Source organism: Mustela putorius, unplaced genomic scaffold (assembly GCF_011764305.1).
Source record: "Mustela putorius furo isolate JIRA1106 unplaced genomic scaffold, ASM1176430v1.1 tig00003836_pilon_pilon_pilon, whole genome shotgun sequence".
Taxonomy (NCBI): domain Eukaryota; kingdom Metazoa; phylum Chordata; class Mammalia; order Carnivora; family Mustelidae; genus Mustela; species Mustela putorius.
This window is the reverse complement of record NW_025421989.1, coordinates 11,366,484-11,384,944: the sequence shown is the minus strand read 5'-3', so window position 1 is coordinate 11,384,944 and position 18,461 is coordinate 11,366,484. Positions and strand designations below refer to the sequence as shown.

Below are 18,461 nucleotides of genomic sequence, written 5' to 3'. Positions count from 1 at the left end.
TGGACCCTGGCCCAAATCCCTGCCCTTCCTCTCTTGGTCCCTAAGCAGTTCCTGAATTCTCCTCCCCTTCACGCAAGTCCTCTGTGGCCTGTGGCTCTGGACCCCTGCTCCTTTCCTGGCTTTAGTTCTCAGTCCCTGCCCTGGGGACACGACTGATCTGGAGCTGGCTTGGGACCTGGCTGTCATTTGCTGGTGTTGGCCCAGTTATTCCTCTCCTGTCACTGTTCCTCTTGTCCCTGCCTTATGACCTTCAACCCAAAGTGCCTTCTTCCTTCTAGTTTCACTGTTTGATTCCTAGCCTTCTGAAAGGGCTCGTACATAACGCATCAGCTTTCAACTCCTAGCTGCATTCCTTCATTTGATTCCTCCTCTGCAGCAGTTGGTCAAATTCCGTTGAGAGCTGGGGCAGCAGACAGCAGGCACTGCACGAAAGAGTCACTTTGCTCATCTTTGGTATAAAGAGAGTTTAAATCCAAGCACGGGCTCTGTCACCTCATCTCATTAACAGGCTGAGAAACCCTATGGGCCCTCAGTTTCCACACCTGTCAAATGTGGGGGATAATCCCATCTCCCTGCTCTCAGAGTTGCTAACTTCACCTGAGTTACCATACTTGAAAACAATTTGAAAAATACAATGTAATTTATAAATTAAAGGGATCATCCTGAAAGAGAGAGGCATGACTGTGAGCAAAGTTCTTGGCTTATGCTGGATTCCTGGATCCCCCCTAAAACCACCTAAAAACTGTGTTTTGGTTAGTGGCTCTGGCTTCCTAACTGCCATTTAGATGGGGGATATAATAGAGAATTCTGGACTGGGACAAAACTATTTGCTGTCTGACTTTGCGCCCCGAGCCCTCCGTAACTGCCAAGAGATTTGCACTTGGATCCCCGAGGGCTGTAGGCTGTGTCTGAGCTGGGATGGGGCTGGTCCTCAGGGTAGAGGTGGATAACTGGCCTACTGACACCCGTGTCTTTTTCATACTAACAGCTTTGGAATGTGGACTGAAAATTCTCAACTTGTTGAAAAATAAAAAATATGTGGGAAGCCTCAAGAGCTTAAAGCAAACACAGTAAACTCAAGTGCTTCATGATGTCCCTGATTATTTAAGACACAAGGCTGGAGAATGTATTTTAAGTAAATTCTATCCCCCATGTGGGGCTTGAACTCAAGACTCAGATATTAAGAGCCACATGCGCTACTGACCGAGCCAGCCAGGAGGCCCCCATTTTAAGGCTTTCAAGGAAAGTAGTAGTTTGGTGAAAATTGTGACCTTAATGGATTTGGTCATTTGGTCATCAAGAGCTGGATTTTGTCTAATTTACCCATAATCCATAGTGTGAAAACAATGTCTTACATTCATTAGGGACCGAATAAATAAGAAAGAAGTATCGCATTAATTTTGTGGAAGCCCAAGCTCTCATTCTCCAGGTGGCTTTTCATCATTCAGCATCTTGCCTGAGTTTCTTTGCTGCATAGCCTTTGGCGATCACGAAGAGAGTATCCTTAGGACATCCGTCCATGCAAAAGCACTTACTAATTAAGCTTCTGCTGCCTCCCCTTTACTGACGACCTGCTGGACAACCAAGTCACGTGGCCCAGCCTGCTGCCAGTGTGGAAGGGAATAAGAGTGTGACCCTTGGAAGGTGGTTCATTGAAAGCCAGCAATGTAAACGCCTCCTACAAGCCTGGTTCCTGTCTCTGGCCACAGGCAGAGCCCTTAGTCTTTGTCATTCTTCAAGAGCCGAACCCAGTTCATGTCTTCCTGCTTCCACATACAGAGTCGGGGACCTATGGTGGCTTTGATCTGATTACCATTTTGCATTTTGGTTCTCTTTCTGGCACCCAGAAATGTTTGTTCTTTTTGAACTCCCAGCTATAACATTTTGATTTTCTTGTATCTCCTTTTCTTTTTGAAGCAGAATGAGGAGGAGTGAATCGTCTCAAGATGGTAATTGAAAATATTATTTTGGCTGCAAGTCTGGCTCAAGATCAAGTCCATTTCGCTCAGTAAGATCCTCCACCAGTTTGCTTCAACCTTTGCTGGAAGTGCCACACTTGTCCTGCCTGAACCCTTCCCCTCCTCATCCCCTGCATGACTGCACAGCAGTGCACACTGGACAGTCAGCACCTGTCTCTCTACCTTGTTCCTGTTGTTCTTGGAATGATCTTGTGCCCAACAATTGCATGAGCCACCTTTTACTTCTATGCTAAAGGCTGCCAGCTAGAAATACTCTTTCCCTCTGAACTCCCAATGTTTCTCTTGTATTTCTCTTGCAGTGCTTACCACTTCCTACCTTTTCTCACAGGTATTTACATATGCCTTACTGCCATCTTGGTTCCTTGGAAAGTCATGCCTGAATTTCCCTGCCTCGTGTCTTATATATAGATAGCAAGCTCTTGATACAAATGTGTGGCCTTCCCACTCCAAAATTACCCAGGGGAACTTGGAGCCAAATTTACAATGAGCTGGATTTCAAGGGAAGGTGATATCGACCTTTATTTTATACCTTCTCCATGTATAGGTTATTTTATATCCCAACTGGTCCTGACTGCCCTCATATTTCACTCAGTGTCTTCAGAATACACCGCAGGTAAGTATTTCACTTTCATTTTAGTAGTTTCTAAGAAAATTCTCTGAAAGCATACCTTGATTCCACATGTTAGGCAGCACACGATAATTAGAATGATCCCTTGTTTTATAGCTGAATCCTGATGCTACAACTTGGCTCTGACTTTCAGAAAGCAGCTTTACATTTTAACGGACTAGAAATGGAGTCTCATACCCACCTGAGATTGTGAGCCACGTGCAGAATTACGATTTGTTTGTCTTTAATGCTCAGTGCCTAGGTCAGAGACTGGAGCATGATGAATGAATTTCAATGTTTTCAGACTGCTAGAACCTACACACTTCATTGGAACAGCCTGCAGTCTTCTCAGCCCTCTCCCCTGCCACAGAGACTCAGCAACCGTGTGCCTTTATTAATTATTTATAAAGGTCAGCCTATTCCACAGTATTTAAAACACAAAGAACCTTTCAAGGAAAGTGGATTGCTTTTTACCATCGGCAAAAGGTATATAAAAGCACAGAAAGAATCAAAAAACGTTTAAAACATAGGGACTATGTTTAATATTTCTGGTATTCCCCACTAAGCCTTCTACAGAGTCGGCACTCAGTAAATGTTTGATGATAAAGGTAGAAAATATGCTGTTTTGAAAAAAGATCACAACGCTTTTGAAGGAGTATTGGCACCAGGATCTTAGAATTTCAAATGTGTATTGTGATTAGAACTATGGCACTGGCAAGCCAGGGGATCAATGAATGGGCTTATTATACTTTCTGGGGTCTCTGCCCACGCCCTGTGTCTTAAAACCTATTGTAAAAATGAAAAGGAGACCAAAGCAATGCTGTAGTTTGGTGCGGTCTGTGCAACTAACTGCACTTTATTAAGCTTTTAAGTATCCTTGAGTCTTCATTATCTTTATTTCTTATGCTTCAATATTAAACCAGTGCAGTGTATCTATTCCTACTTGACTTAAATAAATTTAACTCATGAAAGTTAGCTCACTGATGCACTTCAAATCCTACAACCATAATGTTCTTTGAATTCTATCACTGAACTGTAATTTTTTTAAAAAAGATTTATTTAGTTTTAGAGGGAGGGAGGAAGAGCAGGGGGAGAGAATCTTCAAGCAGACTCCCCACTGAGTGCTGAGCCATACACTGGGCTCCATCCCATGACCCATGAGATCAAGACCAGAGCTGAAACCAAGAGTCAGACGCTTAACCGACTGAGCCACCCAGGCACCCCTGACCTGTAATGTTTCTATGGTACACACCATAAAATATTTTCAATACATTTTATTGGGCATATGTATTTGTACTGGTATTGGATTTAAAAGTCCATTAATATAACTAAAACTTACTCAATGTCTATTACCAGGAACAAATCCTGACTCAGCTTACTATCTGGCCAGGAGGGCAGACATTCAACAAGCAAATTCAACTGCCAGTTTTCAGAAAGATGTCCGTGTGAGAGCCCAAGAAGACAGGTCTTCCACGATCAGGTCGAGGGGGACAGGGCCTGGCAGCCAGGCAAACAACTTGAATATCACCTGATAACTGCTATACCAGCATATGGCCAAAGTATTATCAAAATACAAAAGAGAGAGGATCTGATTCCCTCAGGAGGCTTGAGGAGGGCATCAGAAAGGAGCTGAAATTTTCAGGGGATGAATAGGACTTCTACAGGCTTAAAAGGGATGACAGTGATAGTGCTCAGGAAGGCATCTCTTCCCAAAATTGTACACATGGCAGAGCTGGAGGAACTCCAAGCACCAAATAGAAGCGGTGGGTGGCCATCAGGCCACTTCCACGGATTCATTAGCTTTCTGGCCAAGCATCACCACAGCCAGTTGAACCAGTTTGAGTGGGACTTGCTATTTCGGGTCAGACCTAAGAGTTTTTTCTTCAGAGTGTAGGGTTGCCTCATAAAACACAAGATACCCAGTTAAGTTTGAATTTCAGATCAACAACAAGTACTTTTTTAGTAAAAAGTCCCCAGTGTTTGGGACATACCTGTATAACCTGTATTCACCTGAAATTCAAATTTTTATAAAACTTGATTTTATTTTACTCTTTAGCTGTGTGTTTTCATTTGCTACATCAGGCAACCCTAGCAGGGGGCTCAAGAACAAGCTCGGTTCTGCTGCTGGCACAGATAACCACAACACAACGCCGCCACGACCCCGGTAGCCTTCCGCCCCAAAAGTCTCTCCAGTCCCAAGCCAGAGAGAACGGGATTCCAGAGAAGAGACGCTGTAACTAGGTAACCAGGACGCGAACCCACCCGACCTCCAGCAGAATCCAGGTTTAGAGGTGCGGTGCATCCTGGGAGTGAGTTTTCTAAGTTCTGCTTCGCTTCCAAAAGCCACCGGACTACAACTCCCAGCAGCCCTAAAGGCTCGCAGCGAGTCACGCTGGGATTTCTGACTTTAGCCTGAGGAAGGCTGCTGGTAGGCTGCTTGTGTCAGAAGAGACGGGGGACGGCTTCTAGAGATTCGTGACACTAAGAATTCATAAGGAAGGTTACACCGACGACTACTACTTTCGATGCAGAGAAAACAAGTCTCCCCGAACATTGCGAAAACATGTGCCTACGCGCGCTGACGTTACCGCCCGCGCTGAAGGGTGGGGACCGAGCGGCGCTCCTGCACGTGACGCCAGCGCATCTTTGCGATTGGCCGCCTCGGGGGCGCGGAGCTCGGGCGCGGACGCCTCGGATTGGTGTTTCGGGGCAGCGGGGTGGGACTTTGGCTGCAGCCGCGGGAGGTCCGGACACTGGCGGCCATGGGACTTGCCGGTAAGTGCGCGTCTGACCCTGCGCCGGCGCTCTTGTCCGCTTCCGGATGGGACAGGGCAGCACCCGTGGGAGTGTGGCCGGCGAGGGAAGGGGCGAACCCGGCGAGGTTTAGAAGCTCGGAAGTAGGGGTCGAGAACCTTCGGAGTCGAGCGGGGCTGAGGGTTCGCTGGGGGCGGCCGCGCTGGAGCCGGTTCCGCCGAGATTGAGGCGGACAGGGTGAAGGGCTCCGGGACCCCCAGCCTCAGACACCTGCCTACTGTCTGGCCATCATCCTCCTTTGGGGCCTGGCGAGACCCCGCTTGACTCCAGCGGGGTCGGTGGTTGAACGGGGTCGTCCCTTCCTTGGCCCTGGCGCTCTCCGGTGACCTCTCCAGTGAGTGGAGCCGGGAGTGAAGCCGGGGTATTGCCCAGGGTGTGGGTGTTGGTGTGGAAACAACGTTCTCTTGACCCAAGCGCCCGCGGGGTCTTCCTAAAGCTCCTCGGGAGCGGCTACTGCTGACTGCCCAGGGATTCGTTGACCATGGCTGGTTGTAAATTTACGGCCGTCTCGCATTTGCCACTTAAGTGTCTGGGTGGAGACCTTGGGCAAATCGCTCAACTTGTTTGGCTTCTCATTTGTAAAGCAAGGGAGGTATTCCTGGATTTCCAAGCCTCTCGTCGGATTTAAAATCTAAGATTCTGTGATTGTTCCGTTTGTTGAGCTTTTACGCCTTAAAGATGTTAGGCGTGATAACCGGATGGAAGTAGGCAGACTCCACAGTGTTTGCAGGTTAATGACAAAACTTCAGATAATTTCAGATGGTTCTTTGCTCACTTTGTTTTTTTTTTAATCACTCATCTTTGTAAATTGAATACAACTGGAAATTCAGGTTTAGGTGACCACAGTAAGAAAATGTTACTGAAACCTCTTCAAAGTACAAAACGGAAGAATCGCAGTATTTGGTAATCTTGAATCTTAATTAATAAATTGAGGTCAAAAAAATACTTACTGAGTATTTCTGAGACTGTGTTTAAAATACAGATGACTTTGTTGGCAGGAATAGATAATTAAGAGTTTACAAAGGCAGTTACTTTGCATTTCCTGAGTTTGTAGGTGAAATCAGAAACACAGATCGTTAGGATGGCTTTCCATTGTGTAGTTCAGTTTATGGAGGTATGAAAATCTTATTTGTAAATCTGAGGAAGATTGTCACTAGCTTTCCAAAACACTCTTTAGCTTTAAAACTAAGAATCTGTAATAAGACTGAATATTGAGTGAATTTTGTGAATAAGGTGAATAAGACTGAATTTTGTGCTGATAAGGATCTAGGGGACCCCTGAGATCAATATTTCCTACTTTAGATGTAGGAAATAGCCCCAGATCTGCTCTACCTCGAATTGAGCCTTTATCTTTAGACTTTAAACCAAAGAGAGAGAGAGTTCTGGAAGTAGGCCTGTGTAACTGAAAGAAAGGTTAAGAAAGAAAATGAAAGCAGTTTATCGCCATTCTTGAAGAAGGAAGAGGAAAACATAGATGGATGCTTGTAGCATGTGTGGTAGGCGCTCCTTGAAAAAGTTACTGTCAGAAAGATACTTAGGATGCCAGGTATATTTTAGTATAAGCCACAAAAGTGAATAGCAAAATTGTATGGGATTCGCCGCATCAGTGGCTTAAGCTCTAGAGCAGGGCGGGCAAACTTTTTCTGGAAAGAGCCATATATTTAATTATTGGAATGAACTGGTTTGTTAGCACATTCTTCTACACTGTGATGTAACAAACTAGTTTTTAAAAATTAGGTATAGCAGTATTTTTAAAGCAAAATTAAAATGTAAGGGCATTGTGGAATCAAGTTTTGTTGTAGAGCGCAGAGGAAGTACTAAGCAAGTAAATGTCAGATGAGTCATTTCATTATATGCTTGTGTTTTAGTTCTAGGGGGAAAGCTAGCAAATGTACATTAGCATAAAACAGTGTTTATGTCTGGATTTGGAAAATGTAATATATTTTGTCGCTGAGCTGAGATCTTGTTTTACTCTCTCTTTCAGGTACTAGACAACACATAACCAAGTTGCTCTAAGGACAAATGCCTAAACCATCTCCGCATGGCTTATAGAGGAGGAGGTGGGCGAGGCCAGCCCTCCTCGTCTCTGCACTCCTGTGTTAGCCCTGGAAGTCTCTCCACATGTAGGACCCGTACCCATAATATATGCATGGTGTCGGACTTTTTCTATCCTAACATGGGAGGCGTGGAAAGCCACATTTACCAGCTCTCTCAGTGCCTGATTGAAAGAGGGCATAAAGTCATAATTGTCACCCATGCTTATGGAAATCGGAAAGGCATCCGTTACCTCACTAATGGCCTCAAAGTCTATTACTTGCCTCTGAAAGTCATGTACAACCAATCTACAGCCACGACCCTCTTTCACAGTCTGCCATTGCTCAGGTACATATTTGTTCGGGAGAGAGTCACGATAATCCATTCACATAGTTCTTTTTCTGCCATGGCCCATGATGCCCTCTTCCACGCCAAGACAATGGGGCTCCAGACAGTCTTCACGGACCATTCCCTTTTCGGATTTGCTGATGTCAGCTCGGTGCTTACAAACAAGCTTCTAACTGTGTCTCTTTGTGACACAAACCACATAATTTGTGTCTCTTATACTAGTAAGGAAAACACTGTGCTAAGAGCAGCACTGAATCCTGAAATAGTGTCCGTCATTCCTAATGCTGTAGATCCTACTGACTTCACTCCAGACCCATTTAGGAGGCATGATAGTATAATAACTATTGTTGTTGTCAGCAGACTTGTTTACAGAAAAGGTAATGAAATGATAGCTACAATTGCACTGCACAGACTTTTTTTTTTCTTGTAGAAAGCTGTTGAATACTTGAATGTAATGATTGTTTGGCTTTTCGTTTTGTTCTATGGTTTCATAACTACTTCTGCATTAAATACAGCAAAGAAAGGTGTAATATACATTCAAAAATAAATTTCTGGAGTGGTAGTGAATGCTGCCCACTCCCCCCCCCCATGCCTGCCCACCTTCGACGCTTTAATAGTTACTTAAAGATAAAAACAGTAATCTGATGTTGTTTAATAGGTCAGGTCTTTTTAAAGTTCAAACGGCCCCATATGTGTGATAAGAAGTAAAAGGCTGAGCCCACCACTAGCCATTTCTTTCTAATGGCAAAAGTCATGTCTTTCATTGTAGGTATTTTGGAAAACTCAGAAAAGCACAGGGGTGAAAACTAAAATCAGCTGTAACTGTACTGTTCAGGGGTGATCCTCATGAATATTTTGATTTACAACTCTCCTGTGTTTTATCGGTATCCTCAAAATCAATGAACTTGTCCCCCACGTGGCTCTTTGGCAGCTTGCTTATTTCATCTCATCGCAGATTTAGACATTAAGAGCATGTAGGCAGGTAAGTGGTGAAGGCAGGGGGATTAGACAGCCTGGAATCTGATCCCGGCTGCATCCTGTTGTGTGATTGAGGACAAGCTACTTAACATCTCTGAGTCTCAGTTTTTTCATTTGTATGGTTTGGGCAACAAGGGGACTCTTGTGAGGGTTCAGTGATGGTTCCTTTAAAGTACTTAGGCCAGTTGGTATTTGATAAGTGTGTGCCATTACCAAGGAGGATATTTTTTTTTTTTAGTGCCTCCGCAGCACTTGACCCCACAGTAGCATTCATAGAGCCTCGTGTACTAGAAGCCTGGAACAGTCTGGTTCAAAACCTAACTGGTCTTCAGGGTAGTATTTGAAAACTTGTCTGGTAATCAAAACTGTCACTCCAAGTAGGGAATTATTAAAAAGATAACAGGTACCCTTCCTTAAATACTTGAGTTTAACCCCAAATGTTATTAACATGCACTGAATTGCCAATAGTCTGAGGTTGGCCTGCAGGCGTAAGAGTACTGGTCTACCGCTTGGAGCTGCATCAACTTTCTGGCACAGTCTCCTTCAAAAAGGATAATTTATTGTTGCCAATTTGGGTTCCTTGTAAGTGGGGCGAGAACGTAACAGTGTATGAAGTAACGTACTTCTGGATTCTTAACTGGTTTTTGATTTTATGTAGTGGTTTAATCTGACTAGAGCTTTTCTCCCTAACTTCGCTTTGTTGAATATTTCGAACCATTCAGCTTAGTTTCATAGAAACTTATTCCGTCTGTTTATGTGCTGTTTAACTAAATGTCCCAATGCGATAGCAAGTGTAGCTGGCATCAGATGCGTGGACTAATGCAGCTGATTGTTGGTGGGCAGGAAGTGCAGCGGTGGGATCAGCAGCATCCCGGTGCGCTAGGGAGCGGTCCGAAATCCACGCACGGGCCTTGGTCAGTAGGCTTTCCATTTGGAACAGAGCCTTGGTTGATCGAGCAGGTTGGTGGGAAAACCACTGAACGTTTTCTGGGGTGAAGGCATGCTCTCGTGATGTGCTTTCTTTTTTGAATCAAGAAGATGTGACTGGACTGGCATTCTCTGGTCTGAATCCCTCTTGGGATATTGGTGATGTGTTTGTCATGACTTAGAAAACGTGCCTAGTTTGTCTTTTAATCACCTTCGGGAGCTAGCTAGCCGATTGAGCATGTGATACACATGTGGTCGAGAATCAGAGCAAAACAGTTTGTACAAAGATTAAACCTGTTACCTTGACTTCACGAGCGATGGTATTTTAACCAGCTGAGTTAACCACCAGCCACAGAGCGAAGGTATGGCCTGTCCTGTTCTCAATTTAGTACTTTAACAAATATTGAACCCTCTCCGTATGCCAGACATGGTGCAAAAAGTTCACATTCTCAGAAGGAATGGCCGCGTCCATAGCCCAAAAGTGAGTAGATGTATTTATGGTCCGTTACTTATTAACTAATTAATTTCCATAGGAGGTGTTCCTTTGGACCAGCTCTCAAAGGCCCGCTGCCACGTATTGAGTGAGAGAGGCTAAGTCCCAGTTCTTATCACCCAGGTCTTCTGGCTGCTGTCCTCCCTCTTCTCTAGAGCCCGTTGTGCTCTCAGTCAGGGTGTCACCGTGCTCCCGTGTGTGCGCAGGCTCGCCCCACTTCCTGCTGCGGTGGTAATGACAACTTCCATTTGTATTCTGCAGTTGATAAAGCCTGTGCATGGTACAGTACCTCACTTGACTCTCCCAACATCTGTAGGGTAGATGTTATCTGCATGTAACAAAGAAACTGAGTCTCAGAGAGGGTAAGTAACTCGCTCAGGTTACACAGTAAGTATCAGAGATGACAAACATGAGTTCAGCTCTTGAGTTAAGGGCTCCTGTTCCCCTCACGTCTGGCCCAGCGTCTAGGTATATGCAGACTGATTCGAGTCTTTAAAATATTGTTAGACTGAGCTTTAAAAGCAGTTCGAATCATGATTTTTCTTTGTCCATTTTGTGTGACTCTGGCAATTGAAAGCCCTTTTCTGTGTTCCATTGTGTTAGACACTTCTCAGAGTCAGGAGAGTATCTTTTATCATTTGGGAAAAACCTTTTATTCTTAGAATAATATTATAGATCATTGATAATATTCATCAGTTCCATTTCTTATAAGGTGGTTGTCCGGATTAAATGACATGATGCACTTAAGGGACGTAGCCTGATGTAGTAAGCACTCAGCAGATGTGACTAGTTTTTATCAGCTCTTAGGATTATTACTGTGTATGCGTTGCACTTTTCAGTTGAAGAATGGGTTCTTAACCTTCGTATTAGAAGGGAGAAGGAAAGGAAAGAAAGAAAATGAAAGAATTAAAGGAAGCTAAATGTTAAAAGTCATTAAGCCACCTCCTGGTTTAGGTAGAAATCCAGCCGATGGATTTTGTAATTGTCTCGAAACAAAGGTAGCTGAGATTTTAATGAGAAGCCTTCATAATTCAGAAAAGCCGCATGTGAATTTATGTTTGCTAATGCAATCATATTTGGAAAATACTGGCGGAGTTTAGTTAAATCCTACTTTGAATTATTTAATAAAAATGACCCCGTATAAATGATTTCTCCCACCATCTTTTTAAATAACTCATCTGCCTGTATTTGGGAAGATGGATAGAAAAAGTGCAATTCTTATGTATGTGCGTGTGTATGTATGCATTTCTTAAATTAATAAACTTTAACTGGGTTATTTTACATTTACTTTTACTTTCAAATGTGTCCAGTTTATAGTTGTTAATGAACTAAATTCCCAAATAGTGTCAATATTGCTGTCACTTTGGATAGCCACTTTCAGACTGGTAGGGCATGGTTTTTGCTACTGCTGTATATCACCTGAGGTTGGTTTATGTATTGTAAGAAAAACGTTTCATTAAAGAAACAAAGGAACCAAGATGCACCCTTTTGTTCTCCGTACTGCAAGGATCTGGCAGTTGAGGTCCTGCCACCTGCATTTACTCATTCAAGGGAAGTGGGCTTCGGCAGGTTTGGACAGACTGCTCTTACATTTGGCTAATAGTATGGGATTCATTAAAAGACCCTCCTTACAAACTGCCTTCTCACCAAAGCCAAGGCTGTGCTTCCACTTTGTGGCTTAGCCCCTTCCTGTGGTGGGAAGTGGAACACAGACATAGAAATTTTGTCGCTGAAAGAGACTTTGGACTTCAGGTACATCCGGTCTCTTCATTTTCTATATCAGAAAACTTCCCCATGATCAAAGAGCTTGCTTCTAAAACGGCCGAGACGACCTAGATCTCCAGTCAGCTGTCCGGCTGTGTAGAAAATTTTAAGCATTAGCTAGCTCAAATACCTTTTTTAGATGTAGGTAATGCAGAAATGCGAGTGAGTAACTTTAAGAATATTATGTTAGAATGAAACACAGTAGTCCCCGTATTGGGTAACAGTGGATGTCAACGGATGTATCTGTAAGATCTGCAAGTTTTAGGAGACCACTGGTAGTTGTGACATTCTTCCTTCCTAGGAAAGGTTTGAGAGTTAGCTTCTCCACTTAAGGAGGGCATAGCTAATACTTTCCAAAGTGAGTGGTTTCTCAGTTCTGATTAATTTTTTTTAAGTTTCAATGTTAATATTTCCAGCATTCAACTCTATTTTATATTTTCAGGGACTGATTTGCTTAGTGGTATAATACCTGAACTCTGTCAGAAATATCCAGATTTAAATTTCATAATTGGAGGAGAGGGACCTAAGAGAATCATTTTGGAAGAAGTACGAGAAAGGTATCAGCTACATGACAGGTATTGGATTCTGTATTGTCTTGGATGAGAAAATATGTTACCTAAATTCCGTTTTGGCTCCATGTGTCTGTTAAGTGGGCTGCTTCTCCTACATGCACTTGATGTAAAAATGTAATGCAAGGCCTATTTTTTTTTTAATGTGTATAAAACGGGAAACCTTAGTTTAAAAAAAAATCACAGTCTAATTTTTTTTTGCTAGTCCAGTATTATTTGACTTTTGGGGGCAGTGGTTGGAAGTACCCTAGAAGGCACGTGTGTATGCACATGCATGCATACACACACACACACACACACACACACACACAAAAAACAACCACTTTGGAAATGTTCGTAGATTTTCAAGCCTTGCTGAGTTCTGCTTTATATAGCATGGCCCAAATCATGTAAATTGTCCTGCACATACAGATTCAAATGCTTCCCTTTCTCAGTAACTTAGAATGATGTTTGCTGTGAAGCATCAATTTAAAACAGGCCTTTTTCTGTTTAGAAATGACTCTTTAATATTTACTCTCCAAAGTATATATATTTTTTTCGCAGTTCCTTCTTTTGCCTCAAAGAGTGACATTTATTCAAAGAAAAAAAAAATGACAAGATGTCCATCCCTTGGCTCTCTTCCCTCCCCCGTCCTGTCCAAAGTATATCGATATTCTCACTAAATGCCAACGAATTTTGGAGAAGTTGAAATTTGTGTGCGTGACCAAAGTTAGAAATATGTTAGCTGTGTGAGTTTTAAGCACATAGCTTAAAAAGACTCTCTTAGATCAGAATTTGGGGTATTAATCTTTTATGGTGGAAGATACTAGAACCAGCAATAATCTAAGTATAATATGAATAGCACACTTGGCTTCTAAATGATATTTCTTTTCTAGCATGATTTTCACTCCCTTCTTTTCTTCTCTCATTTCAAAAATCAGAGTGCGTCTTTTGGGAGCCTTAGAACACAAGGATGTTAGAAATGTCTTAGTTCAAGGACATATTTTTCTTAACACTTCCCTTACTGAAGCATTCTGCATGGCAATTGTGGAAGCAGCCAGTTGTGGTTTACAGGTAAAAATCTTCGAGGGCTTACATTGTTGGGGTTCCTATACTTGTATTTTGAAAAACAAGCAGATACATTCTGTATTAACTTTTAATTTAAGTTGGTTTTGCTGATTTTCCTGAGATAGGAATTATGGTATATTATATATTCTTTTTCTCTTTTTAAGGTTGTAAGTACCAGGGTTGGTGGAATTCCTGAAGTACTTCCAGAAAATCTTATCATTCTATGTGAGCCTTCTGTCAAGTCCTTGTGCGAGGGTTTGGAAAAAGCGATTTCCCAGCTGAAGTCAGGAGCATTGCCGGCTCCCGAAAATATTCATAACGTAGTAAAGACTTTCTACACCTGGAGGAATGTTGCGGAAAGAACTGAAAAAGTATGTCATGCTAAGCAGAGGGTATTTGAAGGTTGTGTCTAAATTCTTGACATTTCACGTACATATTTGCTTTTTCTTGCATAGGTTTACCCTTTCTGTTGCTTAAGTTTATAAAGTCTCTTCAGATGAAAAGAAATGTACTATGTACTGCTTTTGGTATATGCTGGGCTGAGTTTCTAGTCAACTTGTTGCGTTTGACATCTGAAAATAGCAGTAATGCCATCTAGAGCTTTCATTAAAGTGGGCGTAAGGAAGTTACCGAATTTTCTAGAAGTCAAAACCATTAAGGGCCAGACTGATACTAATAGCTACTCTTAGACATTTTCTTGGGGCTGTTTCTAATTCTAAAACAGGCAGTCTATTAGAAAACACCTGGCTTTGCTTAGTCCAATGGCGGCGATGTTAAAACAAACGTTTAATTCAGGCTGCTTCCCAAAATTCTTGCGTCACCTTGGCTAAATACCTTGATTTTCTATGGGAAAAGGATTTTTGCATCTCTGCACTGATTGAGAACATAGTAAGTTAGGAGTCAGAATGCTCACGACAGATGTTGGAAAGACCACAGATAAAAAGCGGCAATAGAGAATTTATAGTCGTTCCCTTAATTCTACCTGTTCTGCACAGGCCCTTTTGATCCTTTGCAAACCTCCTCCATAGTTTAACTGTGCTTATTTAGAAAATTGATGAAAGAAATTCAATTGGAGTTCACGCTGGAAATATATTTTGTCAACTGTTCTAATTCACCAGTCTCAGCACAATTCGGACTGAAATGTATTCCAGATGTTTTGAGGGTAGAAGAGCTAGCTGGAAACAGGCTGTACCTTTCCAGAGGCTGCTGGCGTGTAGAGCCCGCCCTGCATGTCCCAGCCGTCCTGAGTTCCAAAGGAGATGGCTCACAGGTCCACTGTGTGACAATGACCACAAGTCATGCTCCAGTGCAATCGAAACAGATAAATGCTGGCTTCATTTATGTGTTTGAAACTAAGTATGTTTATGGATCTTTGTTTTTAAAATATTTCTGAGTTTCGTGCTTAGCCGCGCTTCCAAACAAACAGCAAGGCACCTACTATACCGGTTCGCAGCAGTAAATGTTGTTTTGTTTGCCAAAAGCGTCTGACATTATGCCATGTGCTAAAATTTCCCCTGTCTTTCCTCCCTCCCTTTTATTTGGAGTCCACAAAGTGGTTCTGTATAGTCTCACCATCCGTGCTCAGCAACACAGCCTCATAAGGCTGTGGAAAGAAGAGCCTCTCTGTACCCAGAAGCGCCCTAGGTTAGAGCCCTCTGATGGTGGTTGATGTCTGCCAGCCAGCCAGAAGAGCTGCTTAGCCAAGTCAAGGAATCTTAGAAGGCCAGTCCTGCTTCAGGAAGTCACTGCTGAATTAAATATGGCCTTGACAGAGGTGACCTGAAAAACGGTTCCAACTTCTCAGGACTTTGGAATTCTCTTAGTTGGTTAGAATTGATGGCGATCTCCTAGGGGACAGGAACCCTGGCCTATTCGTCTTTGTGTGATGCAGTGTCTAGCCCCGTGTTTTGTCCAGAAGCAGCACTCCATACGCGTTGAATCACATGGCAGTAATTACTTTGGTTTCATTAATCACATCCTTACTAAAACAACGACGACGCAATGCAAGCGCCTCCCGTTTGCATCTATAACGCATTCCTGGTCCGTGCAGGTCGTCGTTTCTTGTGGGCCAGAGCGCTCACTCTCGGCCTCTCTCCCGCCAGGTGTACGACCTCGTGGCAGGAGAAGCTGTGTTACCGATGGACAAACGACTGGACAGACTCATCTCTCACTGTGGCCCAGTAACCGGCTGCATTTTTGCTTTGTTGGCTGTATTCAACTTTCTCTTCCTCCTTTTCCTGAGATGGATGACTCCGGATTCTGTCATCGATGTCGCAATAGATGCCACAGGGCTCCTGGACTCATCAATATCCTTAAAGTAAAAAAGGGGGCGAGAATAATGAGATGTCTAAACCCAGGTAGAAGAAAGCCTGGATTATAAGGTTTTACACATTTGTAATAGTTCTAGTAAGATGATTGAAAATAACTTTGCTTTTTTTCTTGCTTTTTTTTAACGTTACTTTAGTAAGTTATGCTACCTCTATATCATTCAATGTTTTATTTTGAGGAAAGATAAAAACTTATGCAATTCCTGAGTGTAGAAACTCCTTGCACTTACTTAAGATTTAGGAGAGAACATTGAAGCCACTCAGGTATGAAATTTTTCAGACTACTGAAGTCCCTCTAACAGAGATGTTTTAAAATTATATTTTGGGAGCTTTTGGGTGCTGAAGGGCCAAATGTTTTCTGGGCATTTTTTGGCCAATTTTAAATGTTCTACCATTAACTAGACATTCACCAGATGTTTACAGGTTTTCTTTCGGGAAGTACAACAACGATATGAACTGTTTTTGAGTCCTTTTCATAAACATTTTAGTCATTGAAGTCGTGTTCTTAGACATTCATTTGGTGCGCTCAGTAAGTGTTACAGACCGTCAGCGGGATTCTTGAGCAAAATGGTCCGTCAGTTATGAGCATGTTTTAAGCACCTACTGTGTGTAGAACAATGAACTCGACACATCCTGCTATTAAGGACCGGGGCGCATTCAGATGTTCTTTGTGTATCACTTGGGTGGCTCACTTCACCGTAGTCACAGTTAACAAAATGGTAAACTGTCTAACATGCCAAAAACACTCAGGCTTCCAATGCCAGGAAAAATAAATGATCGGCAGACTCCGATTTCTTTGATCTGGTCATATGCATTCTAGGTAGAGCCTTCGTCTTAATTTGTGCTTATGAAAAACCTTTTTGCTTCTGAAATACTAGGGACCGATATCACTGTTGACAATAGTGCAGAGAAACCCTCCAAGTCTTCCCAGGCATAATTGAGTCCCCTGTAAATGCCTTCATATTTTCCGAGCAGAACGGACGAGGTGTGCCATCTCCAACTCAGCTGTGACTCTCCTCGACCTTTGATAGAAGTCACTTCCCTTCACTTGTGGCCTAGCTGATGTCTGAGAAGTATTGTCAGTGTGCAGAAATCTTCACCCCAGAATGTTTTATTTATAGCCAATTGAGTCTGAAAATTGTAGAAACACAGTCTCTTTGTGGTTGTCTGTTGTTAACTGTAATCGTTGTTGCCCAGAGCCATGGGTTTTTAAACCCCAAATTATCCACATGGTGTGTCTTATTAACTCCTTGAACTCCTTAGAATACGTTTTTGTGATAAAGGACTGTGAAGTCAAAAGAAAGAGGCGCTCGTGGCGCACTAGGAAGATGCTGGCAGTATTGGGATTCTGTACAGGATTGGTTTCCTTTTTTTTTTTTTTTTTTGACGACAACACTCACAAAGCTTCTTTTTTAAAAAGGTATCTTAACATGCCTATTAACCGGTTGCCACTGATACATAAGAAATACGATTTTGTTTTGTGCTAAAAACACAAATGCAATGCGATTTTTAAAACCTGCAAGTTGAGGGCTCTTTTGTTAAAAATGGGCTGACCCAAACCATTAAAATCTTAGGGATTTTTTTGCACAGAAATTGATTTATATAAATATGAAATAAACAGTGCCAATAATCACGAAAAAGCAAGAAACAGTAACCCGTGTTTTTATTTATTCTCTTCAGCAATTTTTAAGGGCATACTACCGTTGGTTCTTACATTTTTGTTTCTCAGCATATTTTCAAGATGGCCATTTATTTCAGATGGAAATGGGATTTAAACTATTTGCATGCAAAATATGTAATTTGGAAATCAAAATTAGTTCCTTTGGTTTTAACAAATGGAGGTAAATTTGCTTGTTCTAGTAAATCTTAATTTTCGGGCTTCCTGGATACCTTAATTGTAACTGTCAGTGTTGCACTGGTCAGTATGCGCAAACATATTGTTCGACCCTGCTACTTCCATTAATTTGAAAGTGAACTTGCAGTGACGAGGAATTTATGAAAAATAATACTGTATTTCTCTTGATATTACACAAACTAGCACATATGAAACTGATTTATGAAAACACGCTACATGTCCAAAAAATAAAGACCAAAATGACATTTTGACAATTTTCTGAGTTTGTCTTGTTTTATGAAGAGAATATGATTTCTTCGTTTAACAGTGCCCCCGCACCCCCTCCCTCTTATGCGTGCTCTTTCACTGTGATTAGACATGTTGCTTGGTCTGTTAGTTAAACAGGAACTGTCCTTCAGATGATGAATTACTCTGTCATCTTTTCTCTCTAGAGTACATTCTCTCTCTTTACTCATGGAATAGCTCGTTGAATTATGCCTTTGTTTCCTGATCCGCACAAGCCCTGTTTTTGCCTGCACTGGAGTTGTCGCATGAGCCAAGCGAATACATCTAGAAGCTATTGTGTATGCGAACTACGTAATTATGCTTTCTATCTTGTAAGCTATTTTAAGAGGAATTTGAATTTTGATTTCACTTACAGGAGCCCAGCTTCTCCCACCCCTTTTGTTGGAAGCAGTGGAGAGCAGTTCTCTACGCTGGTATGTTCTGATTTATCTTGC

The 18,461-nt window shown here is 42.3% G+C and overlaps 1 protein-coding gene across 2 annotated transcripts; it reads left to right on the top strand.

The window, feature by feature from the left end:
• Window positions 1-5,254: 5,254 nt before the first annotated feature.
• Window positions 5,255-17,996, top strand: PIGA (phosphatidylinositol glycan anchor biosynthesis class A). Of its 2 annotated transcripts, XM_013059606.2 has the most exons (7): window positions 5,255-5,361; window positions 7,385-8,159; window positions 12,387-12,519; window positions 13,434-13,566; window positions 13,725-13,931; window positions 15,663-15,866; window positions 16,298-17,996. In XM_013059606.2, exons 2-7 carry the CDS (start codon window positions 7,442-7,444, stop codon window positions 16,340-16,342), a joined length of 1,440 nt encoding a protein of 479 aa, XP_012915060.1. In that variant the 5' UTR covers window positions 5,255-5,361; window positions 7,385-7,441; the 3' UTR covers window positions 16,343-17,996. The 2 variants fall into 2 exon arrangements, with proteins under 2 accessions (XP_012915060.1, XP_012915062.1); XM_013059608.2 differs by having other exon boundaries at window positions 5,256-5,361; window positions 15,663-17,996.
• Window positions 17,997-18,461: the final 465 nt, after the last annotated feature.